Source organism: Hemitrygon akajei, chromosome 18 (genome assembly GCF_048418815.1).
Source record: "Hemitrygon akajei chromosome 18, sHemAka1.3, whole genome shotgun sequence".
NCBI classification, from domain to species: Eukaryota; Metazoa; Chordata; class Chondrichthyes; order Myliobatiformes; family Dasyatidae; genus Hemitrygon; species Hemitrygon akajei.
The window spans coordinates 41,446,025-41,472,797 of NC_133141.1; the positions used below are offsets into that span (position 1 = coordinate 41,446,025).

Here is a 26,773-nt window from a genome sequence, read left to right on the forward strand (position 1 = left end):
GTGCGTGGAATGGGCTGCCGGCAACGGTGGTGGAGGCGGATACGATGGGGTCCTTTAAGAGACTCCTGGATAGGTACATGGAGCTTAGAAAAATAGAAGGCTGTGGGTAACCCTAGGTAATTTCTAAGATAAGGACATGTTCGGCACAGGGGCCAGTATTGTGCTGTAGGATTTCTATGTTTCTACGTTTCTCTGTGTCAGTCGGTGGCAATCTCTGACATCGTTGTGTATACACGCATTATCATCACTTTGGTAGCATCAGCCTTCGATATCCCGGGATAGAGTGATCAATCAACTGTAGCGCTCAAACTGTGGCAGATTAGAGAACTGTGGCTGCTCAGTCAACTTATCCTGCGGCATGTAACGCAGCTTCCGACCCACAAAACCTTTCATCAGCATATGAAAAGACTAATCACGGATACGATTGAATATTGAACCCTTCCCGGCTTCATTGCATCTCAACACTACCCAGCTCTAAACGGGCACCGTGAGTGGGAAATCCCGACTGTATCATCCCTTCGCCCTTGGCTCACTTTGACTTGTGTGGATCCTATCTACAAAATACTCAGCTATTACTCGTCCACCTTACTCAGACTGTATCTCCCAAACCGGTGCCCCAAAAGGAAAGTGGTTGCAGTGGCAGAGGAAGACTACCTACCGAAAAGTTGTGCCCTGGCTCACTGACCGACGTGGCATGGAATTATCAATGCTGGGTCCAAATACTCCAATTCTGCGAGGAATAATGATGATTAATACTGCAGTTTACGGAAGTGATTCATCATCCCCCTCTCTATGCCACTGAAGTCTGTGGAATATATGGCGACAGACCCCAGCCTGTATATAGAGATGAGGAAAGATGGGAAGTAAAGTGATACTGAGACTGGTGACTGCGAAATGGAAATTATAGTGGAATGAATGAATGGGGACAAAGATGTAGTGAATGAGAGCGCGACTCTCGAAGTTTGTGCAGGTTTAGCAACCAACGTTTATCTTTACGCGGATTGATCCCGAATGTGTATTTTCAAAGTTAATAACACACAGCAAGCATTTCCCCTTTCAGATGTTTATTTTTAAATACATTTAAATAAAATAGTCGACGGTAATATAAATATTGACATGTTGATGAATTCTCACTGTGAAGCAAACAAGAATTGATTTGACATTACTGTTAAAATACGCTTTTTTCTGCATTTATTGACATTTTCAGCGTTTTCGCGCAAATTAGACTGAATTGTCCATTTTCGTCTCGTTATTCCCCTCAGCTGCTCCACTCTCGTTTTCCCCGGGATTCTGTCGGGGACTGGATGCCGTATCGGATTCGCTGTTGATCGGGACGATTCGCTCATCCACAGCGGTCAGAGCCAGGCGCGGGGCTTGAACCTTTAACACACCGTCCTGGGTCAAACAACATTTCACTGACTGAGCATCGACACCTTCTGGCAGCTGGAATTCCCTCCTGAACTCCTCAAGTCTGTAGCTGTAAGAGCCGCTGCCATCGTCGCTCTTCTTCTCGTATTTTCCTGTCACCAGCACTTTTCTTCCAAGGACTTTCACCTTCAGTTCTTCCGGGGAGAATCGCGGTACATCCAGGGACACAGAGAAGCCATCTCCACTCTTGTCCACTGACCCGCCCTGATCTCCCTGGTATATTGCAGGGATGGAGGGGAGGAAGCTGCCAGAATGAGCCAGAAATAACTTGTTGCGGAGTTGACATTTCGTCATGTACAGTATTCAGGAGGCGGCCCCGCTGGAATCGTCCCGAGAGCAGCGCTGAGCTGAGTCACTCCCGTTTGTGGCCAGGCTGGGCAGTGACGACACTCGGTATTATTGTCATCTCCGCAACCCAGACACTTCTGGCTCATTCTGGCAGCTTCCTCCCCTCTGTCGCTGCAATATAAAAGGCGTGTGTTCAGAGAGCCTCGGCAGATCAGAAACTGAGATCCGCCACTTCACGCCAGCCGCCTTTGAGAGAAACGACTGAAGAAGCCGAGACGATGCTCAGCTGTCGGACTTGCCAGACGTCCCGCCTGTTCCAGCAGCCGGTGCACACACTGTGGCCCGTGCCGCTCACTGTCTTTGAGCCGCTCGAATGTAACGTGTGGAAACAGGTGGAGGAAATGCGAAAGGGCATGAATTTCATGGAGAGAATTTTCGAGGAGTTGGCCAAAGAGTTCTGGGGGGAAAGACCACGAATTCGAGCCGGAGCCGAAGGAGGTCAGAACGGAACAGTGGACAAGAGTGGAGATGGCTTCTCTGTGTCCCTGGATGTACCGCGATTCTCCCCGGAAGAACTGAAGGTGAAAGTCCTTGGAAGAAAAGTGCTGGTGACAGGAAAATACGAGAAGAAGAGCGACGATGGCAGCGGCTCTTTCAGCTACAGACTTGAGGAGTTCAGGAGGGAATTCCAGCTGCCAGAAGGTGTCGATGCTCAGTCAGTGAAATGTTGTTTGACCCAGGACGGTGTGATAAAGGTTCAAGCCCCACGCCTGGCTCTGACCGCTGTGGATGAGCGAATCGTCCCGATCAACAGCGAATCCGATACGGCATCCAGTCCCCGACAAAATCCTGGGGAGGAGGCACAGGAAAACGAGAGTGGAGCAGCTGAGGGGAACAACCAGACAAAAATGGACAGTTCAGTCTAATTTGCACGAAAACGCTGAAGATGTCAATAAATCCATTCAAAAGCGTATTTTAACAGTAATGTCATATTAATTCTTGTTTGCTTCACAGTGAGAATTCATCAATGTGTCAATATTTATATTAACGTCGAGTATTTTATTTAAATGTATTTAAAAATAAACATCTGATCAGATAAGCTTGGATTTAATTTATTTATTTTTTGTGGTGTAATATATAATTGATGTAAAAAGTTATATTGCACTAATCTTAACCGAACATTTATTGTATTTGTCATACTATCAAGACATAGTCTTGACCAATTTGTTTCTTCAATTTTAATATTCAAATCACTTTCCCATTTTTGTCTTGACTTATGGACTCCTTGTTTAATTGCCTGTTTTTGAATCAAATTATACATACAAGATATAATTTTTTAATATTTCCTTTTTGAATTAAAATTTCTATTTCATTCGATTTCGGCAATAACATTGTTTGACCTAGCTTTTCTCTTATGTAAGCCCTTAGTTGAAAGTAACAAAATAAAGTGTTATTTGATACTTTATATTTATTCTTTAATTGATCGAATGACATTAATATACCTCCTTCAAAACAATCTCCTATGTATTTAATCCCTTTTTGAAACCAATTATATAAAAGTTGATTGTCCATTGTAAAAGGAATATCTGATCAGTGTTTCCGATGTAACCAAGAAACTGGTACATTTTTACATTCTACATGGTCTTGTCCTAAAATTCAACCTTTTTGGACAAATTTAAGACTTTTATTGGAACAAATTACGGGAATGCAACTTCCTCATAATCCAATATTACTTTTACTAGGTGATATTGAAGGGATAAAACCGAAACTCAAACTAAATAAATATCAGAAAGAATTCATAAAAATTGCACTGGCTGTAGCCAAAAAGGCTATTGCAATTACTTGGAAATCAGATACATATTTAAGTATAGATTGTTGGAAAAAAGAAATCTATGGCTGTATTCCATTAGAAAAAATTACTTATAATTTAAGAGATAAATATGAAACATTTTTGAAAATTTGGCGCCCTTATTTACAAAAGACAGGATTAAATATATAGGTGCTCTGAAGATGAAATAATTGGTTACTTGGGGAAAGAAATAAATATATATACTAAAGTTATTAAGAACTCCATGGAGCATGTGGAGACCCTCCAACAACCAGGCACTCTTTCTTTCTTTTTTTTTCTTTCTTAATTTGTTTTTATATATAGGGAAGTTAGGGGGGAGGGGGGAAGGGATATATACTTTTTTTTCCATACTTGTAATCACTTAAAAATGCAATTAAATACAATTTTTAAAAACAAATAAATAAATAAATAAACATCTGAAAGGGGAAATGCTTGCTGTGTGTTATTAAATTTGAAAATACACATTCGGGATGTAGGCACTTTCAATCTGCGTAAAGATAAACGTTGGTTGCTAAACCTGCACAAACTTCGAGAGTCGCTCTCTCATTCACCACATCTTTGTCCCTATTCATTCATTCCACTATAATTTCCATTTCGCAGTCACCAGTGTCGGGTGAGCCCCTTTACTCCGTGTCGTTCCTCATCTCTATATACAGGATGTGGAATGTCTCCATATATTCCACAGACTTCAGTGGCATAGAGAGGGGGATGATGAATCACTTCCGTAAACTGCAGTATTAATCATCATTATTCCTCGCAGAATTGGAGTATTTGGACCCAGCATTGATAATTCCATGCCACGTCGGTCAGTGACCCAGGGCACGACTTTTCGGTAGGTAGTCTTCCTCTGTCACTGCAACCACTTTCCTTTTGGGGCACCGGTTTGGGAGATACAGTCTGAGTAAGGTGGACGAGTAATAGCTGAGTATTTTGTAGATAGGATCCACACAAGTCAAAGTGAGCCAAGGGCGAAGGGATGATACAGTCGGGATTTCCCACTCACGATGCCCGTTTAGAGCTGGGTAGTGTTGAGATGCAATGAAGCCGGGAAGGGTTCGATATTCAATCGTACCCGTGATTAGTCTTTTCATATGCTGATGAAAGGTTTTGTGGGTCGGATGATGAGTTAAATGCCACCAGGCTCGCCCGGATTGTCGCGATAGAAGTCTCGGATGAGAGAAAGGTGAAGAGGCGGGGGATCCAGGTGCGCTCCTCAGGACCGTATCCCTCCCAGTCGACCAGGTACTGGAGACCCCTGCCTCGGCGGCGCACAACCAGTATTCGCCCGACGGTGTAAGCTGGGTGATCGTCGATGATTCGGGCGGGCGGAGGATATTCAGCAGGTAGGAACAAATGGCTGACAGACACAGGTTTCAGTTGGGAGACGTGGAACGTGGGATGAATGTGCATGGATTTGGGCAGTTGGAGTTACGACCACCGAAGGGTTGATGATGCTCTCGATTAACGATGGTCCAATGTAACGAGGATTCGGATTTGAAGGGGATGTCCCTTGAAGGGATACAAACCATCTGACCAGGCTGATACTTGGGTGCTGGAATCCGGTGGCGATCGCCGATACTCCGGTTGCGGTCAGCAGAGTGGAGCCGGGCCGAGCGTCGTCCTTCCAGATCTTGCGCCATCGGCGGAGATGGGCCTGAACTGAAGGTACAGTGATGTCGTCTTGGTGGGCAGAAAACAGAGCGGGTTGATAACCGACGGAGCATTCGAAAGGAGACATTCCGGTGGCGGCGCTGACCAGGCACTTGTCGGCACAGTCAACCCAAGTGAGATGGGTTACTGGCGGAAATGCAGAGCAGTGCTGCTTCCAAATCCGGATTTGCTCGCTCCATTTGACCGTTAGCCTGTGGATGGAAACAGGAAGACTCACTTACTGAAGCTCCGAGGCCTTGACAGAAGGATTTCCAGACTGGGGGATGACTTCGGGGCCCCGGCCAGAAATAATGTCAGAGGGAATTCCATGAAGGCGGAAGACGCGTTGGACAAGGAGGTCGGCTGTTTCACGGGCTGTAGGGAGTTTGGAAAGGCCTATGAAGTGCTCGGCTTTGGAGAAACGCTCCCCTACGGTGAGTTCAGCAATGTTCCCATGTGAAGGGGGTAGTCCAGTGACGAAATCCAGAGCAACGTGGGACCAAGGGCGACCAGGGACAGGTAGGGGACGAAGCAGCCCAGCAGGTGGTCGATGGGAGGCTTTTCCGCGGGTGCACACAGTACTGGCAGCGACGGTGAATTTTGAACGGATGTGCGTAAAGTACATTTCTTTGACAGTGGTCCGTATCGTGGGTGTTGCATTAATCTCTACTGAAAAACATATACTGTTATGTCAGTTTGTAAAATTTCCATTCTTAATATTCGAAACATAAATACATATTTGTAACCAGATCACGGCTGTGTGTCTGTTATTTAGTAAACGTATTTTTCGGATCTATCTAAGATGCGAATTGTTATTTGATGATGGAGAACGGAGTCTCAGTTCGGAATGCGAGGGGCAAGTGCGTAACAGTTTGAGAGTCTGGGATCAGAGCTTGGAGTGGACGAGAGAAATACTGAGTCAAGAGGGAAAATGGGGAGGAAGCAGAGCGACAGAATTTCACAGCAGTTCACGGTCAGTTACACCCTCCCTCATTACAGCTCTCTGCAGTGGTGCACCATGCTCCCGAGTTTCAGAAGTTTGGAGCGGGCGACCTGCCTTAACAAACCCCGCCAGATTTCATCCAATACGGCTGCAATTATTAAAGTTATTTATCATAATGGGAAAGCATTGTACAGGTGGGCGAAAGTCCTTGCACAAATTAAAATTCTTTTTGAAATACAATTTTCCTAACTACAGGACAGAAGTATTGGAATTTCCCGGGCGATACTGCAGGACTACGATACCACTCGATTCTAAACAGGTGTTTGCACAAAATGTCAAAGCACTGTGTGCAAAACACACAAAGACACCATTCAGGTACAGGATAACACAGTAACATTCTCGCCACACAAGTGTCAGTCGGTGGCAATCTCTGACGTGCATTACCATCACTTTGGTAGCATCAGCCTTAAATACCCCGGGACATAGAGAGCAATCAACGGTAGCGCTCAAACTATGGCAGATTGGAGAAGCGTGGCTGCTTTGAGTCAACTGATCCCGCAGCAAGTAACGCAGCTTCCGACCCACAAAACTTTTCAACCACTTAGAAAAACACTCGTCACGAGTACGGTATAATATTGAACCCTTCCCGGCTTCATTGCATCTCAACACTACCCAGCTCTAAACGGGCATCGTGAGTGGGAAATCCCGACTGTATCATCCCTTCGCCCTTGGCTCACTTTGACTTGTGTGGATCCTATCTACAAAATACTCAGCTATTACTCGTCCACCTTACTCAGACTGTATCTCCCAAACCGGTGACCCAAAAGGAAAGTGGTTGCAGTGGCAGAGGAAGACTACCTACCGAAAAGTTGTGCCCTGGCTCACTGACCGACGTGGCATGGAATTATCAATGCTGGGTCCAAATACTCCAATTCTGCGAGGAATAATGATGATTAATACTGCAGTTTACGGAAGTGATTCATCATCCCCCTCTCTATGCCACTGAAGTCTGTGGAATATATGGCGACATTCCGCTTCTTGTATACGGAGATGTGGAAGCAAACGGAGTCGAGGAGCTCACCCGAGACTGGTGACTGCGAAATGGAAATTATAGTGGAATGAATGAATGGGGACAAAGATGTAGTGAATGAGAGAGCGACTCTGGGAGTTTGTGCAAGTTTAGCAACCAATATTTATCTTGACGCTGATTGAAAGTGTCTACGTCCCGAATGTGCATTTTCAAAGTTAATACGACAGCAAGGGTTTCCCCTTTCAGATGTTTATTTATAAATACATTTCAATAAAATAGTCGACGTGAATATAAATATTGACAAATTGATGAATTCTCACTGTGAAGCAAACAAGAATTGATTTGACATTACTGTTAAAATACTTTTTTCTGCATTTATTGAAATTTTCAACGTTTTCATGCAAATTAGACTGAATTGTCCATTTTTGTCTGGATGTTCCCCTCAGCTGCTCCACTCTCGTTTTCCTGTGCCTCCTCCCCGGGATTCTGTCGGGGACTGGATGCCGTATCGGATTCGCTGTTGATCGGGACGATTCGCTCATCCACGGCGGTCAGAGCCAGGCGCGGGGCTTGAACCTTTAACACACCGTCCTGGGTCAAACAACATTTCACTGACTCAGCATCGACACCTTCTGGCAGCTGGAATTCCCTCCTGAACTCCTCAAGTCTGTAGCTGTAAGAGCCGCTGCCATCGTCGCTCTTCTTCTCGTATTTTCCTGTCACCAGCACTTTTCTTCCAAGGACTTTCACCTTCAGTTCTTCCGGGGAGAATCGCGATACATCCAGGGACACAGAGAAGTTACCTCCACTCTTGTCCACTGACCCGCCCTGATCTCCCTGGTGATCAGCTCCCGGCCTCTGAATTATTGCGCTTTCGTTCCAGGACTGTTTGGCAACCCCCTCGACAGCTCTGTCGATGAAGTTCATGCCTTTTCGCATTTGCTCGATCTGTTTCCACGCGGTAAGTTCGAATGGGTCAACGCGAGTGAATAGACTAGGCCACGGTGTGTTCCCAGGCTGCTGGCACAGGCAGGAAGGGTGCGAAGGTCGGCGGTTGCGCATGTTTTCTGCCTCTTCTGTCACCTCTCTGCAAGGCAACTGGCGTGAAGTGGCCGACCTCAGTTTCTGATCTGCCGCAACCCTCGAGACACACGCCTTATATATTGCAGGGTAGAGTTGCGGAAGGAGCCAGACAGGGCTGGAGCCTGTGATGTCAAGGTTTGAGATGTGTCTATTGCAATGCAAGAAGTATTTCGATCAAAGCTGATGAGCTTAGAGGGCGGATCAGTACTTGGACCTATGATGTTGTGGCCATTACAGAGACTTGGCTCAGCGGCAGGAATGTTTACTTCGAGTGCCAGGCTTTGGATGTTTCAGAAAGGACAGCGAGGGAGGCAAAAGAGGTGGGGGCGTGGCACTGTTGATCACAGATAGCGTCACGGCTGCAGAAAAGGATGAAGTCATGGAGGGATTGTCTACGGAGTCCCTGTGGATGGATGTTAGGAACAGGAAGGGGTCAATAACATTACTGTGTGTTTTTTATAGGCTGCCCAATAGTAACAGGGACATAGAGGAGCAGATAGGGAAACAGATCCTGGAAAGGTGTAATAATAACAGGGTTGTCGTGGTGGGAGATTTTAATTTCCCAAATATCGATTGGCATGCCCCTAGAGCAAGGGGTGTAGATGGGGTGGAGTTTGTTAGGTGTGTTCAAGAAGGTTTTGTTGACATACGATACCATAGCATTGGAGAGGGATAGGAACAGGCAAGTTAGGAAAGCGTTTAATTGGAGTCAGGGAAAATTTGAGACTATCAGGCAGGAACTTGGAAGCATAAATTGGGAATGGATGTTCTCAGGGAAATGTACGGAAGAAATGTGGCAAATGTTCAGGGGATATTTGCGTGGAGTTCTGCATAGGTATGTTCCAATGAGACAGGGAAAGGATAGTAGGGCGCAGGAACCGTGGTGTACAAAGGCTGTTGTAAATCTAGTCAAGAAGAAAAGAAAAGCTTAGGAAAGGTTAAAAAAAAAAACTAGGTAATGATAGAGATCTAGGAGATTATAATGCTAGCAGGAAGGAGTTTAAGAATGAAATTTGGAGTGCCAGAAAGGGTCATGTGAAGGTCTTGGAGGACAGGATTAAGGAAAACCCCAAGGCATGCTACAAGTATGTGAAGAGCAAGAGAACAAGACAAGAGAGAATAGGACCAATCAAGTGTGACAGTGGAAAAGTGTGTACGGAACCAGAGGAGATAGGAGAGGTACTTAATGAATACTTTTCTTCAGTATTCACTGCAGAAAAGGATCTTGATGATTGTAGGGATGACTTACAGCAGACTGAAAAGCTTGAGCATGTAGGTATTAAGAAAGAGGATGTGCAGGAGGTTTTGGAAAGCATCAAGTTGGATAAGTCACCAGGACCGGATGAAATGTATCCTAGGCTACTGTGGGAGGCGAGGGGAGGAGATCACTGAACCTCTGGCAAAGATATTTGCATCATCAACGGGAGCGGGAGAGGCTCCGGAGAATTGGCTTTGTGAAAGGCAGGTTGTGCCTTACGAGCCTGATTGAATTTGTATATGGATTTCAGCAAGGCATTTGATACAGTACCCCAGGCAAGGCTTATTGAGAAAGTAAGGAGGCATGGGATCCAAGGAGACATTGCTTTGTGGATCCAGAACCTGCTTCCGTACAGAAAGCAAAGGGAGGTTGTAGACGGGTCATATTCTGCATGGAGGTCGATGACCAGTGGTGTGCCTCAGGGATCTGTTCTGGGACCCCTACTCTTTGTGATTTTTATAAATGACCTGGACGAGGAAGTGGAGGGATGGGTTAGTAAATTTACTGATGACACAAAGGTTGGGGGTGTTGTTGATAGTGTGGAGCGCTGTCAGAGGTTACAGTGGGACATTGATAGGATGCAAAACTGGGCTGAGAAGTGGCAGATGGAGTTCAACCCAGATAAGTGTGAAGTGGTTCATTTTAGTAGGTCAAATATAATGGCAGAATAGAGCATTAATGGTAAGACTGTTGGCAGTGTGGAGGATCAGAGGGATCTTGGGGTCCAAGTCCATAGGACACTCAAAGTTGCTGTGCAGGTTGACTCTGTGGTTAAAACAGCGATGGTGCATTGGCCTTCATCAATCGTGGGATTGAGTTTAGGAGCTGAGAGGTAATGTTGCAGCTATATAGGACCCTGGTCAGACCCCTCTTGGAGTACTGTGCTCAGTTCTGGTCGCCTCACTACAGGAAGGATGTGGAAACCATAGAAAAGGTGCAGAGGAGATTTATAAGGATGTTGCCTGGATTGGAGACCATGCCTTATGAGAATAGTTTGAGGTGTACAAGATGATGAGAGGCATTGATCGTGTGGCTCTTCAGAGCCTTTCCCCCGGGGCTGAAATGGCTAGTACGAGAGGGCACAGTTTTAAGGTGCTTGGAAGTAGGTACAGAGGAGATGTCAGGAGTAAGTTTTTACGCAGGGAGTGGTGAGTGCGTGGAATGGGCTGCCGGCAACGGTGGTGGAGGCGGATACGATGGGGTCCTTTAAGAGACTCCTGGATAGGTACATGGAGCTTAGAAAAATAGAAGGCTGTGGGTAACCCTAGGTAATTTCTAAGATAAGGACATGTTCGGCACAGGGGCCAGTATTGTGCTGTAGGATTTCTATGTTTCTACGTTTCTCTGTGTCAGTCGGTGGCAATCTCTGACATCGTTGTGTATACACGCATTATCATCACTTTGGTAGCATCAGCCTTCGATATCCCGGGATAGAGTGATCAATCAACTGTAGCGCTCAAACTGTGGCAGATTAGAGAACTGTGGCTGCTCAGTCAACTTATCCTGCGGCATGTAACGCAGCTTCCGACCCACAAAACCTTTCATCAGCATATGAAAAGACTAATCACGGATACGATTGAATATTGAACCCTTCCCGGCTTCATTGCATCTCAACACTACCCAGCTCTAAACGGGCACCGTGAGTGGGAAATCCCGACTGTATCATCCCTTCGCCCTTGGCTCACTTTGACTTGTGTGGATCCTATCTACAAAATACTCAGCTATTACTCGTCCACCTTACTCAGACTGTATCTCCCAAACCGGTGCCCCAAAAGGAAAGTGGTTGCAGTGGCAGAGGAAGACTACCTACCGAAAAGTTGTGCCCTGGCTCACTGACCGACGTGGCATGGAATTATCAATGCTGGGTCCAAATACTCCAATTCTGCGAGGAATAATGATGATTAATACTGCAGTTTACGGAAGTGATTCATCATCCCCCTCTCTATGCCACTGAAGTCTGTGGAATATATGGCGACAGACCCCAGCCTGTATATAGAGATGAGGAAAGATGGGAAGTAAAGTGATACTGAGACTGGTGACTGCGAAATGGAAATTATAGTGGAATGAATGAATGGGGACAAAGATGTAGTGAATGAGAGCGCGACTCTCGAAGTTTGTGCAGGTTTAGCAACCAACGTTTATCTTTACGCGGATTGATCCCGAATGTGTATTTTCAAAGTTAATAACACACAGCAAGCATTTCCCCTTTCAGATGTTTATTTTTAAATACATTTAAATAAAATAGTCGACGGTAATATAAATATTGACATGTTGATGAATTCTCACTGTGAAGCAAACAAGAATTGATTTGACATTACTGTTAAAATACGCTTTTTTCTGCATTTATTGACATTTTCAGCGTTTTCGCGCAAATTAGACTGAATTGTCCATTTTCGTCTCGTTATTCCCCTCAGCTGCTCCACTCTCGTTTTCCCCGGGATTCTGTCGGGGACTGGATGCCGTATCGGATTCGCTGTTGATCGGGACGATTCGCTCATCCACAGCGGTCAGAGCCAGGCGCGGGGCTTGAACCTTTAACACACCGTCCTGGGTCAAACAACATTTCACTGACTGAGCATCGACACCTTCTGGCAGCTGGAATTCCCTCCTGAACTCCTCAAGTCTGTAGCTGTAAGAGCCGCTGCCATCGTCGCTCTTCTTCTCGTATTTTCCTGTCACCAGCACTTTTCTTCCAAGGACTTTCACCTTCAGTTCTTCCGGGGAGAATCGCGGTACATCCAGGGACACAGAGAAGCCATCTCCACTCTTGTCCACTGACCCGCCCTGATCTCCCTGGTATATTGCAGGGATGGAGGGGAGGAAGCTGCCAGAATGAGCCAGAAATAACTTGTTGCGGAGTTGACATTTCGTCATGTACAGTATTCAGGAGGCGGCCCCGCTGGAATCGTCCCGAGAGCAGCGCTGAGCTGAGTCACTCCCGTTTGTGGCCAGGCTGGGCAGTGACGACACTCGGTATTATTGTCATCTCCGCAACCCAGACACTTCTGGCTCATTCTGGCAGCTTCCTCCCCTCTGTCGCTGCAATATAAAAGGCGTGTGTTCAGAGAGCCTCGGCAGATCAGAAACTGAGATCCGCCACTTCACGCCAGCCGCCTTTGAGAGAAACGACTGAAGAAGCCGAGACGATGCTCAGCTGTCGGACTTGCCAGACGTCCCGCCTGTTCCAGCAGCCGGTGCACACACTGTGGCCCGTGCCGCTCACTGTCTTTGAGCCGCTCGAATGTAACGTGTGGAAACAGGTGGAGGAAATGCGAAAGGGCATGAATTTCATGGAGAGAATTTTCGAGGAGTTGGCCAAAGAGTTCTGGGGGGAAAGACCACGAATTCGAGCCGGAGCCGAAGGAGGTCAGAACGGAACAGTGGACAAGAGTGGAGATGGCTTCTCTGTGTCCCTGGATGTACCGCGATTCTCCCCGGAAGAACTGAAGGTGAAAGTCCTTGGAAGAAAAGTGCTGGTGACAGGAAAATACGAGAAGAAGAGCGACGATGGCAGCGGCTCTTTCAGCTACAGACTTGAGGAGTTCAGGAGGGAATTCCAGCTGCCAGAAGGTGTCGATGCTCAGTCAGTGAAATGTTGTTTGACCCAGGACGGTGTGATAAAGGTTCAAGCCCCACGCCTGGCTCTGACCGCTGTGGATGAGCGAATCGTCCCGATCAACAGCGAATCCGATACGGCATCCAGTCCCCGACAAAATCCTGGGGAGGAGGCACAGGAAAACGAGAGTGGAGCAGCTGAGGGGAACAACCAGACAAAAATGGACAGTTCAGTCTAATTTGCACGAAAACGCTGAAGATGTCAATAAATCCATTCAAAAGCGTATTTTAACAGTAATGTCATATTAATTCTTGTTTGCTTCACAGTGAGAATTCATCAATGTGTCAATATTTATATTAACGTCGAGTATTTTATTTAAATGTATTTAAAAATAAACATCTGATCAGATAAGCTTGGATTTAATTTATTTATTTTTTGTGGTGTAATATATAATTGATGTAAAAAGTTATATTGCACTAATCTTAACCGAACATTTATTGTATTTGTCATACTATCAAGACATAGTCTTGACCAATTTGTTTCTTCAATTTTAATATTCAAATCACTTTCCCATTTTTGTCTTGACTTATGGACTCCTTGTTTAATTGCCTGTTTTTGAATCAAATTATACATACAAGATATAATTTTTTAATATTTCCTTTTTGAATTAAAATTTCTATTTCATTCGATTTCGGCAATAACATTGTTTGACCTAGCTTTTCTCTTATGTAAGCCCTTAGTTGAAAGTAACAAAATAAAGTGTTATTTGATACTTTATATTTATTCTTTAATTGATCGAATGACATTAATATACCTCCTTCAAAACAATCTCCTATGTATTTAATCCCTTTTTGAAACCAATTATATAAAAGTTGATTGTCCATTGTAAAAGGAATATCTGATCAGTGTTTCCGATGTAACCAAGAAACTGGTACATTTTTACATTCTACATGGTCTTGTCCTAAAATTCAACCTTTTTGGACAAATTTAAGACTTTTATTGGAACAAATTACGGGAATGCAACTTCCTCATAATCCAATATTACTTTTACTAGGTGATATTGAAGGGATAAAACCGAAACTCAAACTAAATAAATATCAGAAAGAATTCATAAAAATTGCACTGGCTGTAGCCAAAAAGGCTATTGCAATTACTTGGAAATCAGATACATATTTAAGTATAGATTGTTGGAAAAAAGAAATCTATGGCTGTATTCCATTAGAAAAAATTACTTATAATTTAAGAGATAAATATGAAACATTTTTGAAAATTTGGCGCCCTTATTTACAAAAGACAGGATTAAATATATAGGTGCTCTGAAGATGAAATAATTGGTTACTTGGGGAAAGAAATAAATATATATACTAAAGTTATTAAGAACTCCATGGAGCATGTGGAGACCCTCCAACAACCAGGCACTCTTTCTTTCTTTTTTTTTCTTTCTTAATTTGTTTTTATATATAGGGAAGTTAGGGGGGAGGGGGGAAGGGATATATACTTTTTTTTCCATACTTGTAATCACTTAAAAATGCAATTAAATACAATTTTTAAAAACAAATAAATAAATAAATAAACATCTGAAAGGGGAAATGCTTGCTGTGTGTTATTAAATTTGAAAATACACATTCGGGATGTAGGCACTTTCAATCTGCGTAAAGATAAACGTTGGTTGCTAAACCTGCACAAACTTCGAGAGTCGCTCTCTCATTCACCACATCTTTGTCCCTATTCATTCATTCCACTATAATTTCCATTTCGCAGTCACCAGTGTCGGGTGAGCCCCTTTACTCCGTGTCGTTCCTCATCTCTATATACAGGATGTGGAATGTCTCCATATATTCCACAGACTTCAGTGGCATAGAGAGGGGGATGATGAATCACTTCTGTAAACTGCAGTATTAATCATCATTATTCCTCGCAGAATTGGAGTATTTGGACCCAGCATTGATAATTCCATGCCACGTCGGTCAGTGACCCAGGGCACAACTTTTCGGTAGGTAGTCTTCCTCTGCCACTGCAACCACTTTCCTTTTGGGGCACCGGTTTGGGAGATACAGTCTGAGTAAGGTGGACGAGTAATAGCTGAGTATTTTGTAGATAGGATCCACACAAGTCAAAGTGAGTCAAAGGCGAAGGGATGATACAGTCGGGATTTCCCACTCACGATGCCCGTTTAGAGCTGGGTAGTGTTGAGATGCAATGAAGCCGGGAAGGGTTCGATATTCAATCGTACCCGTGATTAGTCTTTTCATATGCTGATGAAAGGTTTTGTGGGTCGGATGATGAGTTAAATGCCACCAGGCTCGCCCGGATTGTCGCGATAGAAGTCTCGGATGAGAGAAAGGTGAAGAGGCGGGGGATCCAGGTGCGCTCCTCAGGACCGTATCCCTCCCAGTCGACCAAGTACTGGAGACCCCTGCCTCGGCGGCGCACAACCAGTATTCGCCCGAAGGTGTAAGCTGGGTGATCGTCGATGATTCGGGCGGGCGGAGGATATTCAGCAGGTAGGAACAAATGGCTGACAGACACAGGTTTCAGTTGGGAGACGTGGAACGTGGGATGAATGTGCATGGATTTGGGCAGTTGGAGTTACGACCACCGAAGGGTTGATGATGCTCTCGATTAACGATGGTCCAATGTAACGAGGATTCGGATTTGAAGGGGATGTCCCTTGAAGGGATACAAACCATCTGACCAGGCTGATACTTGGGTGCTGGAATCCGGTGGCGATCGCCGATACTCCGGTTGCGGTCAGCAGAGTGGAGCCGGGCCGAGCGTCGTCCTTCCAGATCTTGCGCCACCGGCGGAGATGGGCCTGAACTGAAGGTACAGTGATGTCGTCTTGGTGGGCAGAAAACAGAGCGGGTTGATAACCGACGGAGCATTCGAAAGGAGACATTCCGGTGGCGGCGCTGACCAGGCACTTGTCGGCACAGTCAACCCAAGTGAGATGGGTTACTGGCGGAAATGCAGAGCAGTGCTGCTTCCAAATCCGGATTTGCTCGCTCCATTTGACCGTTAGCCTGTGGATGGAAACAGGAAGACTCACTTACAGAAGCTCCGAGGCCTTGACAGAAGGATTTCCAGACTGGGGGATGACTTCGGGGCCCCGGCCAGAAATAATGTCAGAGGGAATTCCATGAAGGCGGAAGACGCGTTGGACAAGGAGGTCGGCTGTTTCACGGGCTGTAGGGAGTTTGGAAAGGTCTATAAAGTGCTCGGCTTTGGAGAAACGCTCCCCTACGGTGAGTTCAGCAATGTTCCCATGTGAAGCGGGTAGTCCAGTGACGAAATCCAGAGCAACGTGGGACCAAGGGCGACCAGGGACAGGTAGGGGACGAAGCAACCCAGCAGGTGGTCGATGGGAGGCTTTTCCGCGAATGCACACAGTACTGGCAGCGACGGTGAATTTTGAACGGATGTGCGTAAAGTACATTTCTTTGATAATGGTCCGTATCGTGGGTGTTGCATTAATCTCTACTGAAAAACATAAACTGTTATGTCAGTTTGTAAAGTTTCCAGTCTTAATATTCGAAACATAAATACATATTTGTAACCAGATCACGGCTGTGTGTCTGTTATTTAGTAAACGTATTTTTCGGATCTATCTAAGATGCGAATTGTTATTTGATGATGGAGAACGGAGTCTCAGTTCGGAATGCGAGGGGCAAGTGCGTAACAGTTTGAGAGTCTGGGATCAGAGCTTGGAGTGGACGAGAGAAATACTGAGTCAAGAGGGAAAATGGGGAGGAAGCAGAGCGACAGAATTTCACAGCAGTTCACGGTCAGTTACACCCTCCCTCATTACAGCTCTCTGCAGTGGTGCACCATGCTCCTGAGTTTCAGAAGTTTGGAGCGGGCGACCTGCCTTAACAAACCCCGCCAGATTTCATCCAATACGGCTGCAATTATTAAAGTTATTTATCATAATGGGAAAGCATTGTACAGGTGGGCGAAAGTCCTTGCACAAATTAAAATTCTTTTTGAAATACAATTTTCCTAACTACAGGACAGAAGTATTGGAATTTCCCGGGCGATACTGCAGGACTACGATACCACTCGATTCTAAACAGGTGTTTGCACAAAATGTCAAAGCACTGTGTGCAAAACACACAAAGACACCATTCAGGTACAGGATAACACAGTAACATTCTCGCCACACAAGTGTCAGTCGGTGGCAATCTCTGACGTGCATTACCATCACTTTGGTAGCATCAGCCTTAAATACCCCGGGACATAGAGAGCAATCAACGGTAGCGCTCAAACTATGGCAGATTGGAGAAGCGTGGCTGCTTTGAGTCAACTGATCCCGCAGCAAGTAACGCAGCTTCCGACCCACAAAACTTTTCAACCACTTAGAAAAACACTCGTCACGAGTACGGTATAATATTGAACCCTTCCCGGCTTCATTGCATCTCAACACTACCCAGCTCTAAACGGGCATCGTGAGTGGGAAATCCCGACTGTATCATCCCTTCGTCTTTGGCTCACTTTGACTTGTGTGGATCCTATCTACAAAATACTCAGCTATTACTCGTCCACCTTACTCAGACTGTATCTCCCAAACCGGTGCCCCAAAAGGAAAGTGGTTGCAGTGGCAGAGGAAGACTACCTACCGAAAAGTTGTGCCCTGGGTCACTGACCGACGTGGCATGGAATTATCAATGCTGGGTCCAAATACTCCAATTCTGCGAGGAATAATGATGATTAATACTGCAGTTTACGGAAGTGATTCATCATCCCCCTCTCTATGCCACTGAAGTCTGTGGAATATATGGCGACATTCCGCTTCTTGTATACGGAGATGTGGAAGCAAACGGAGTCGAGGAGCTCACCCGAGACTAGTGACTGCGAAATGGAAATTATAGTGGAATGAATGAATGGGGACAAAGATGTAGTGAATGAGAGAGCGACTCTGGGAGTTTGTGCAAGTTTAGCAACGAATATTTATCTTTACGCTGATTGAAAGTGTCTACGTCCCGAATGTGCATTTTCAAAGTTAATACGACAGCAAGGGTTTCCCCTTTCAGATGTTTATTTATAAATACATTTCAATAAAATAGTCGACGTGAATATAAATATTGACACATTGATGAATTCTCACTGTGAAGCAAACAAGAATTGATTTGACATTAATGTTAAAATACTTTTTTCTGCATTTATTGAAATTTTCAACGTTTTCATGCAAATTAGACTGAATTGTCCATTTTTGTCTGGTTGTTCCCCTCAGCTGCTCCACTCTCGTTTTCCTGTGCCTCCTCCCCGGGATTCTGTCGGGGACTGGATGCCGTATCGGATTCGCTGTTGATCGGGACGATTCGCTCATCCACGGCGGTCAGAGCCAGGCGCGGGGCTTGAACCTTTAACACACCGTCCTGGGTCAAACAACATTTCACTGACTGAGCATCGACACCTTCTGGCAGCTGGAATTCCCTCCTGAACTCCTCAAGTCCGTAGCTGTAAGAGCCGCTGCCATCGTCGCTCTTCTTCTCGTATTTTCCTGTCACCAGCACTTTTCTTCCAAGGACTTTCACCTTCAGTTCTTCCGGGGAGAATCGCGGTACATCCAGGGACACAGAGAAGTTACCTCCACTCTTGTCCACTGACCCGCCCTGATCTCCCTCGTGTCAGCTCCCGGCCTCTGAATTATTGCGCTTTCGTTCCAGGACTGTTTGGCAACCCCCTCGACAGCTCTGTCGATGAAGTTCATGCCTTTTCGCATTTGCTCGATCTGTTTCCACGCGGTAAGTTCGAATGGGTCAACGCGAGTGAATAGACTAGGCCACGGTGTGTTCCCAGGCTGCTGGCACAGGCAGGAAGGGTGCGAAGGTCGGCGGTTGCGCATGTTTTCTGCCTCTTCTGTCACCTCTCTGCAAGGCAACTGGCGTGAAGTGGCCGACCTCAGTTTCTGATCTGCCGCAACCCTCGAGACACACGCCTTATATATTGCAGGGTAGAGTTGCGGAAGGAGCCAGACAGGGCTGGAGCCTGTGATGTCAAGGTTTGAGATGTGTCTATTGCAATGCAAGAAGTATTTCGATCAAAGCTGATGAGCTTAGAGGGCGGATCAGTACTTGGACCTATGATGTTGTGGCCATTACAGAGACTTGGCTCAGCGGCAGGAATGTTTACTTCGAGTGCCAGGCTTTGGATGTTTCAGAAAGGACAGCGAGGGAGGCAAAAGAGGTGGGGGCGTGGCACTGTTGATCACAGATAGCGTCACGGCTGCAGAAAAGGATGAAGTCATGGAGGGATTGTCTACGGAGTCCCTGTGGGTGGATATTAGGAACAGGAAGGGGTCAATAACATTACTGTGTGTTTTTTATAGGCTGCCCAATAGTAACAGGGACATAGAGGAGCAGATAGGGAAACAGATCCTGGAAAGGTGTAATAATAACAGGGTTGTCGTGGTGGGAGATTTTAATTTCCCAAATATCGATTGGCATGCCCCTAGAGCAAGGGGTGTAGATGGGGTGGAGTTTGTTAGGTGTGTTCAAGAAGGTTTTGTTGACATACGATACCATAGCATTGGAGAGGGATAGGAACAGGCAAGTTAGGAAAGCGTTTAATTGGAGTCAGGGGAAATTTGAGACTATCAGGCAGGAACTTGGAAGCATAAATTGGGAATAGATGTTCTCAGGGAAATGTACGGAAGAAATGTGGCAAATGTTCAGGGGATATTTGCGTGGAATTCTGCATAGGTATGTTCCAATGAGACAGGGAAAGGATAGTAGGGCGCAGGAACCGTGGTGTACAAAGGCTGTTGTAAATCTAGTCAAGAAGAAAAGAAAAGCTTAGGAAAGGTTAAAAAAAAAACTAGGTAATGATAGAGATCTAGGAGATTATAATGCTAGCAGGAAGGAGTTTAAGAGTGAAATTTGGAGTGCCAGAAAGGGTCATGTGAAGGTCTTGGAGGACAGGATTAAGGAAAACCCCAAGGCATGCTACAAGTATGTGAAGAGCAAGAGAACAAGACAAGAGAGAATAGGACCAATCAAGTGTGACAGTGGAAAAGTGTGTACGGAACCAGAGGAGATAGGAGAGGTACTTAATGAATACTTTTCTTCAGTATTCACTGCAGAAAAGGATCTTGATGATTGTAGGGATGACTTACAGCAGACTGAAAAGCTTGAGCATGTAGGTATTAAGAAAGAGGATGTGCAGGAGGTTTTGGAAAGTATCAAGATGGATAAGTCACCAGGACCGGACGAAATGTATCCTAGGCTACTGTGGGAGGCGAGGGGAGGAGATCACTGAACCTCTGGCAAAGATATTTGCATCATCAACGGGAGCGGGAGAGGCTCCGGAGAATTGGCTTTGTGAAAGGCAGGTTGTGCCTTACGAGCCTGATTGAATTTGTATATGGATTTCAGCAAGGCATTTGATACAGTACCCCAGGCAAGGCTTATTGAGAAAGTAAGGAGGCATGGGATCCAAGGAGACATTGCTTTGTGGATCCAGAACCTGCTTCCGTACAGAAAGCAAAGGGAGGTTGTAGACGGGTCATATTCTGCATGGAGGTCGATGACCAGTGGTGTGCCTCAGGGATCTGTTCTGGGACCCCTACTCTTTGTGATTTTTATAAATGACCTGGACGAGGAAGTGGAGGGATGGGTTAGTAAATTTACTGATGACACAAAGGTTGGGGGTGTTGTTGATAGTGTGGAGCGCTGTCAGAGGTTACAGTGGGACATTGATAGGATGCAAATCTGGGCTGAGAAGTGGCAGATAGAGTTCAACCCAGATAAGTACGAAGTGGTTCATTTTAGTAGGTCAAATATAATGGCAGAATAGAGCATTAATGGTAAGACTGTTGGCAGTGTGGAGGATCAGAGGGATCTTGGGGTCCAAGTCCATAGGACACTCAAAGTTGCTGTGCAGGTTGACTCTGTGGTTAAAACAGTGATGGTGCATTGGCCTTCATCAATCGTGGGATTGAGTTTAGGAGCTGAGAGGTAATGTTGCAGCTATATAGGACCCTGGTCAGACCCCTCTTGGAGTACTGTGCTCAGTTCTGGTCGCCTCACTACAGGAAGGATGTGGAAACCACAGAAAAGGTGCAGAGGATATTGATAAGGATGTTGCCTGGATTGGAGACCATGCCTTATGAGAATAGTTTGAGGTGTACAAGATGATGAGAGGCATTGATCGTGTGGCTCTTCAGAGCCTTTCCCCCGGGGCTGAAATGGCTAGTACGAGAGGACACAGTTTTAAGGTGCTTGGAAGTAGGTACAGAGGAGATGTCAGGAGTAAGTTTTTACGCAGGGAGTGGTGAGTGCGTGGAATGGGCTGCCGGCAACGGTGGTGGAGGCGGATACGATGGGGTCCTTTAAGAGACTCCTGGATAGGTACATGGAGCTTAGAAAAATAGAAGGCTGTGGGTAACCCTAGGTAATTTCTAAGATAAGGACATGTTCGGCACAGGGGCCAGTATTGTGCTGTAGGATTTCTATGTTTCTACGTTTCTCTGTGTCAGTCGGTGGCAATCTCTGACATCGTTGTGTATACACGCATTATCATCACTTTGGTAGCATCAGCCTTCGATAGAGTGATCTATCAACTGTAGCGCTCAAACTGTGGCAGATTAGAGAAGCGTGGCTGCTCAGTCAACTTATCCTGCGGCATGTAACGCAGCTTCCGACCCACAAAACCTTTCATCAGCATATGAAAAGACTAATCACGGATACGATTGAATATTGAACCCTTCCCGGCTTCATTGCATCTCAACACTACCCAGTTCTAAACGGGCATCGTGAGTGGGAAATCCCGACTGTATCATCCCTTCGCCCTTGGCTCACTTTGACTTGTGTGGATCCTATCTACAAAATACTCAGCTATTACTCGTCCACCTTACTCAGACTGTATCTCCCAAACCGGTGCCCCAAAAGGAAAGTGGTTGCAGTGGCAGAGGAAGACTACCTACCGAAAAGTTGTGCCCTGGGTCACTGACCGACGTGGCTTGGAATTATCAATGCTGGGTCCAAATACTCCAATTCTGCGAGGAATAATGATGATTAATACTGCAGTTTACGGAAGTGATTCATCATCCCCCTCTCTATGCCACTGAAGTCTGTGGAATATATGGCGACAGACCCCAGCCTGTATATAGAGATGAGGAAAGATGGGAAGTAAAGTGATACTGAGACTGGTGACTGCGAAATGGAAATTATAGTGGAATGAATGAATGGGGACAAAGATGTGGTGAATGAGAGCGTGACTCTCGAAGTTTGTGCAGGTTTAGCAACCAACGTTTATCTTTACGCGGATTGAGTGTCTACATCCCGAATGTGTATTTTCAAAGTTAATAACACACAGCAAGCATTTCCCCTTTCAGATGTTTATTTTTAAATACATTTAAATAAAATAGTCGACGGTAATATAAATATTGACATGTTGATGAATTCTCACTGTGAAGCAAACAAGAATTGATTTGACATTACTGTTAAAATACGCTTTTTTCTGCATTTATTGACATTTTCAGCGTTTTCGCGCAAATTAGACTGAATTGTCCATTTTCGTCTCGTTATTCCCCTCAGCTGCCTCACTCTCGTTTTCCCCGGGATTTTGTCGGGGACTGGATGCCGTATCGGATTCGCTGTTAATCGGGACGATTCGCTCATCCACGGCGGTCAGAGCCAGGCGCGGGGCTTGAACCTTTAACACACCGTCCTGGGTCAAACAACATTTCACTGACTGAGCATCGACACCTTCTGGCAGCTGGAATTCCCTCCTGAACTCCTCAAGTCTGTAGCTGTAAGAGCCGCTGCCATCGTCGCTCTTCTTCTCGTATTCTCCTGTCACCAGCACTTTTCTTCCAAGGACTTTCACCTTCAGTTCTTCCGGGGAGAATCGCGGTACATCCAGGGACACAGAGAAGCCATCTCCACTCTTGTCCACTGTTCCGTTCTGACCTCCTTCGGCTCCGGCTCGAATTCGTGGTCTTTCCCCCCAGAACTCTTTGGCCAACTCCTCGAAAATTCTCTCCATGAAATTCATGCCCTTTCGCATTTCCTCCACCTGTTTCCACACGTTACATTCGAGCGGCTCAAAGACAGTGAGCGGCACGGGCCACAGTGTGTGCACCGGCTGCTGGAACAGGCGGGACGTCTGGCAAGTCCGACAGCTGAGCATCGTCTCGGCTTCTTCAGTCGTTTCTCTCAAAGGCGGCTGGCGTGAAGTGGCGGATCTCAGTTTCTGATCTGCCGAGGCTCTCTGAACACACGCCTTTTATATTGCAGGGACAGAGGGGAGGAAGCTGCCAGAATGAGCCAGAAATAACTTGTTGCGGAGGTGACATTTCGTCATGTACAGTATTCAGGAGGCGGCCCCGCTGGAATCGTCCCGAGAGCAGCGCTGAGCTGAGTCACTCCCATTTGTGGCCAGGCTGCGCAGTGACGACACTCGGTATTATTGTCATCTCCGCAACCCAGACACTTCTGGCTCATTCTGGCAGCTTCCTCCCCTCTGTCCCTGCAATATAAAAGGCGTGTGTTCAGAGAGCCTCGGCAGATCAGAAACTGAGATCCGCCACTTCACGCCAGCCGCCTTTGAGAGAAACGACTGAAGAAGCCGAGACGATGCTCAGCTGTCGGACTTGCCAGACGTCCCGCCTGTTCCAGCAGCCGGTGCACACACTGTGGCCCGTGCCGCTCACTGTCATTGAGCCGCTCGAATGTAACGTGTGGAAACAGGTGGAGGAAATGCGAAAGGGCATGAATTTCATGGAGAGAATTTTCGAGGAGTTGGCCAAAGAGTTCTGGGGGGAAAGACCACGAATTCGAGCCGGAGCCGAAGGAGGTCAGAACGGAACAGTGGACAAGAGTGGAGATGGCTTCTCTGTGTCCCTGGATGTACCGCGATTCTCCCCGGAAGAACTGAAGGTGAAAGTCCTTGGAAGAAAAGTGCTGGTGACGGGAAAATACGAGAAGAAGAGCGACGATGGCAGCGGCTCTTTCAGCTACAGACTTGAGGAGTTCAGGAGGGAATTCCAGCTGCCAGAAGGTGTCGATGCTCAGTCCGTGAAATGTTGTTTGACCCAGGACGGTGTGATAAAGGTTCAAGCCCCACGCCTGGCTCTGACCGCTGTGGATGAGCGAATCGTCCCGATCAACAGCGAATCCGATACGGCATCCAGTCCCCGACAAAATCCTGGGGAGGAGGCACAGGAAAACGAGAGTGGAGCAGCTGAGGGGAACAACCAGACAAAAATGGACAGTTCAGTCTAATTTGCACGAAAACGCTGAAGATGTCAATAAATCCATTCAAAAGCGTATTTTAACAGTAATGTCATATTAATTCTTGTTTGCTTCACAGTGAGAATTCATCAATGTGTCAATATTTATATTAACGTCGAGTATTTTATTTAAATGTATTTAAAAATAAACATCTGATCAGATAAGCTTGGATTTAATTTATTTATTTTTTGTGGTGTAATATATAATTGATGTAAAAAATTATATTGCACTAATCTTAACCGAACATTTATTGTATTTGTCATACTATCAAGACATAGTCTTGACCAATTTGTTTCTTCAATTTTAATATTCAAATCACTTTCCCATTTTTGTCTTGACTTATGGACTCCTTGTTTAATTGCCTGTTTTTGAATCAAATTATACATACAAGATATAATTTTTTAATATTTCCTTTTTGAATTAAAATTTCTATTTCATTCGATTTCGGCAATAACATTGTTTGACCTAGCTTTTCTCTTATGTAAGCCCTTAGTTGAAAGTAACAAAATAAAGTGTTATTTGATACTTTATATTTATTCTTTAATTGATCGAATGACATTAATATACCTCCTTCAAAACAATCTCCTATGTATTTAATCCCTTTTTGAAACCAATTATATAAAAGTTGATTGTCCATTGTAAAAGGAATATCTGATCAGTGTTTCCGATGTAACCAAGAAACTGGTACATTTTTACATTCTACATGGTCTTGTCCTAAAATTCAACCTTTTTGGACAAATTTAAGACTTTTATTGGAACAAATTACGGGAATGCAACTTCCTCATAATCCAATATTACTTTTACTAGGTGATATTGAAGGGATAAAACCGAAACTCAAACTAAATAAATATCAGAAAGAATTCATAAAAATTGCACTGGCTGTAGCCAAAAAGGCTATTGCAATTACTTGGAAATCAGATACATATTTAAGTATAGATTGTTGGAAAAAAGAAATCTATGGCTGTATTCCATTAGAAAAAATTACTTATAATTTAAGAGATAAATATGAAACATTTTTGAAAATTTGGCGCCCTTATTTACAAAAGACAGGATTAAATATATAGGTGCTCTGAAGATGAAATAATTGGTTACTTGGGGAAAGAAATAAATATATATACTAAAGTTATTAAGAACTCCACGGAGCATGTGGAGACCTTCCAACAACCAGGCACTCTTTCTTTCTTTTTTTTTTTCTTTCTTAATTTGTTTTTATATAGGGAAGTTAGGGGGGAGGGGGGAAGGGATATATACTTTTTTTTCCATACTTGTAATCACTTAAAAATGCAATTAAATACAATTTTTAAAAACAAATAAATAAATAAATAAACATCTGAAAGGGGAAATGCTTGCTGTGTGTTATTAAATTTGAAAATACACATTCGGGATGTAGGCACTTTCAATCTGCGTAAAGATAAACGTTGGTTGCTAAACCTGCACAAACTTCGAGAGTCGCTCTCTCATTCACCACATCTTTGTCCCTATTCATTCATTCCACTATAATTTCCATTTCGCAGTCACCAGTGTCGGGTGAGCCCCTTTACTCCGTGTCGTTCCTCATCTCTATATACAGGATGTGGAATGTCTCCATATATTCCACAGACTTCAGTGGCATAGAGAGGGGGATGATGAATCACTTCCGTAAACTGCAGTATTAATCATCATTATTCCTCGCAGAATTGGAGTATTTGGACTCAGCATTGATAATTCCATGCCACGTCGGTCAGTGACCCAGGGCACGACTTTTCGGTAGGTAGTCTTCCTCTGTCACTGCAACCACTTTCCTTTTGGGGCACCGGTTTGGGAGATACAGTCTGAGTAAGGTGGACGAGTAATAGCTGAGTATTTTGTAGATAGGATCCACACAAGTCAAAGTGAGCCAAGGGCGAAGGGATGATACAGTCGGGATTTCCCACTCACGATGCCCGTTTAGAGCTGGGTAGTGTTGAGATGCAATGAAGCCGGGAAGGGTTCGATATTCAATCGTACCCGTGATTAGTCTTTTCATATGCTGATGAAAGGTTTTGTGGGTCGGATGATGAGTTAAATGCCACCAGGCTCGCCCGGATTGTCGCGATAGAAGTCTCGGATGAGAGAAAGGTGAAGAGGCGGGGGATCCAGGTGCGCTCCTCAGGACCGTATCCCTCCCAGTCGACCAGGTACTGGAGACCCCTGCCTCGGCGGCGCACAACCAGTATTCGCCCGACGGTGTAAGCTGGGTGATCGTCGATGATTCGGGCGGGCGGAGGATATTCAGCAGGTAGGAACAAATGGCTGACAGACACAGGTTTCAGTTGGGAGACGTGGAACGTGGGATGAATGTGCATGGATTTGGGCAGTTGGAGTTACGACCACCGAAGGGTTGATGATGCTCTCGATTAACGATGGTCCAATGTAACGAGGATTCGGATTTGAAGGGGATGTCCCTTGAAGGGATACAAACCATCTGACCAGGCT

General features: G+C 45.3%; 5 protein-coding genes and 1 pseudogene across 5 annotated transcripts; 3 read left to right on the forward strand and 3 right to left on the reverse strand.

The window, feature by feature from the left end:
* Positions 1 to 1,901: 1,901 nt before the first annotated feature.
* Positions 1,902 to 2,815, forward strand: LOC140741353 (heat shock protein beta-11-like). Its single transcript, XM_073071483.1, has one exon. The coding sequence runs from the start codon at positions 1,995 to 1,997 to the stop codon at positions 2,640 to 2,642; it is 648 nt and encodes a 215-aa protein (XP_072927584.1). The 5' UTR covers positions 1,902 to 1,994; the 3' UTR covers positions 2,643 to 2,815.
* Positions 2,816 to 7,593: 4,778 nt separating this feature from the next.
* Positions 7,594 to 8,250, reverse strand: LOC140741393 (heat shock protein beta-11-like). The gene has a single exon (XM_073071562.1). It carries the CDS (start codon positions 8,248 to 8,250, stop codon positions 7,594 to 7,596), a length of 657 nt encoding a protein of 218 aa, XP_072927663.1.
* Positions 8,251 to 12,582: 4,332 nt separating this feature from the next.
* LOC140741583 (heat shock protein beta-11-like) lies at positions 12,583 to 13,496 on the forward strand. The gene has a single exon (XM_073071888.1). The coding sequence runs from the start codon at positions 12,676 to 12,678 to the stop codon at positions 13,321 to 13,323; it is 648 nt and encodes a 215-aa protein (XP_072927989.1). The 5' UTR covers positions 12,583 to 12,675; the 3' UTR covers positions 13,324 to 13,496.
* A 4,778-nt stretch (positions 13,497 to 18,274) lies between these two features.
* On the reverse strand, positions 18,275 to 18,930 carry LOC140741394 (heat shock protein beta-11-like; annotated as a pseudogene).
* Positions 18,931 to 22,406: 3,476 nt separating this feature from the next.
* LOC140741584 (heat shock protein beta-11-like) lies at positions 22,407 to 23,309 on the reverse strand. The gene has a single exon (XM_073071889.1). The coding sequence runs from the start codon at positions 23,214 to 23,216 to the stop codon at positions 22,581 to 22,583; it is 636 nt and encodes a 211-aa protein (XP_072927990.1). The 5' UTR covers positions 23,217 to 23,309; the 3' UTR covers positions 22,407 to 22,580.
* A 204-nt stretch (positions 23,310 to 23,513) lies between these two features.
* On the forward strand, positions 23,514 to 24,483 carry LOC140741585 (heat shock protein beta-11-like). Its single transcript, XM_073071890.1, has one exon. It carries the CDS (start codon positions 23,663 to 23,665, stop codon positions 24,308 to 24,310), a length of 648 nt encoding a protein of 215 aa, XP_072927991.1. The 5' UTR covers positions 23,514 to 23,662; the 3' UTR covers positions 24,311 to 24,483.
* The last annotated feature ends 2,290 nt before the right edge of the window (positions 24,484 to 26,773 follow it).

Bases quoted from the DNA above. Each gene is read 5' to 3' on its own strand.
- LOC140741585 (XM_073071890.1), top strand. From the start codon at position 23,663: ATGCTCAGCTGTCGGACTTGCCAGACGTCCCGCCTGTTCCAGCAGCCG.
- LOC140741393 (XM_073071562.1), bottom strand. From the start codon at position 8,250: ATGCGCAACCGCCGACCTTCGCACCCTTCCTGCCTGTGCCAGCAGCCT.
- LOC140741353 (XM_073071483.1), top strand. From the start codon at position 1,995: ATGCTCAGCTGTCGGACTTGCCAGACGTCCCGCCTGTTCCAGCAGCCG.
- LOC140741583 (XM_073071888.1), top strand. From the start codon at position 12,676: ATGCTCAGCTGTCGGACTTGCCAGACGTCCCGCCTGTTCCAGCAGCCG.
- LOC140741584 (XM_073071889.1), bottom strand. From the start codon at position 23,216: ATGCTCAGCTGTCGGACTTGCCAGACGTCCCGCCTGTTCCAGCAGCCG.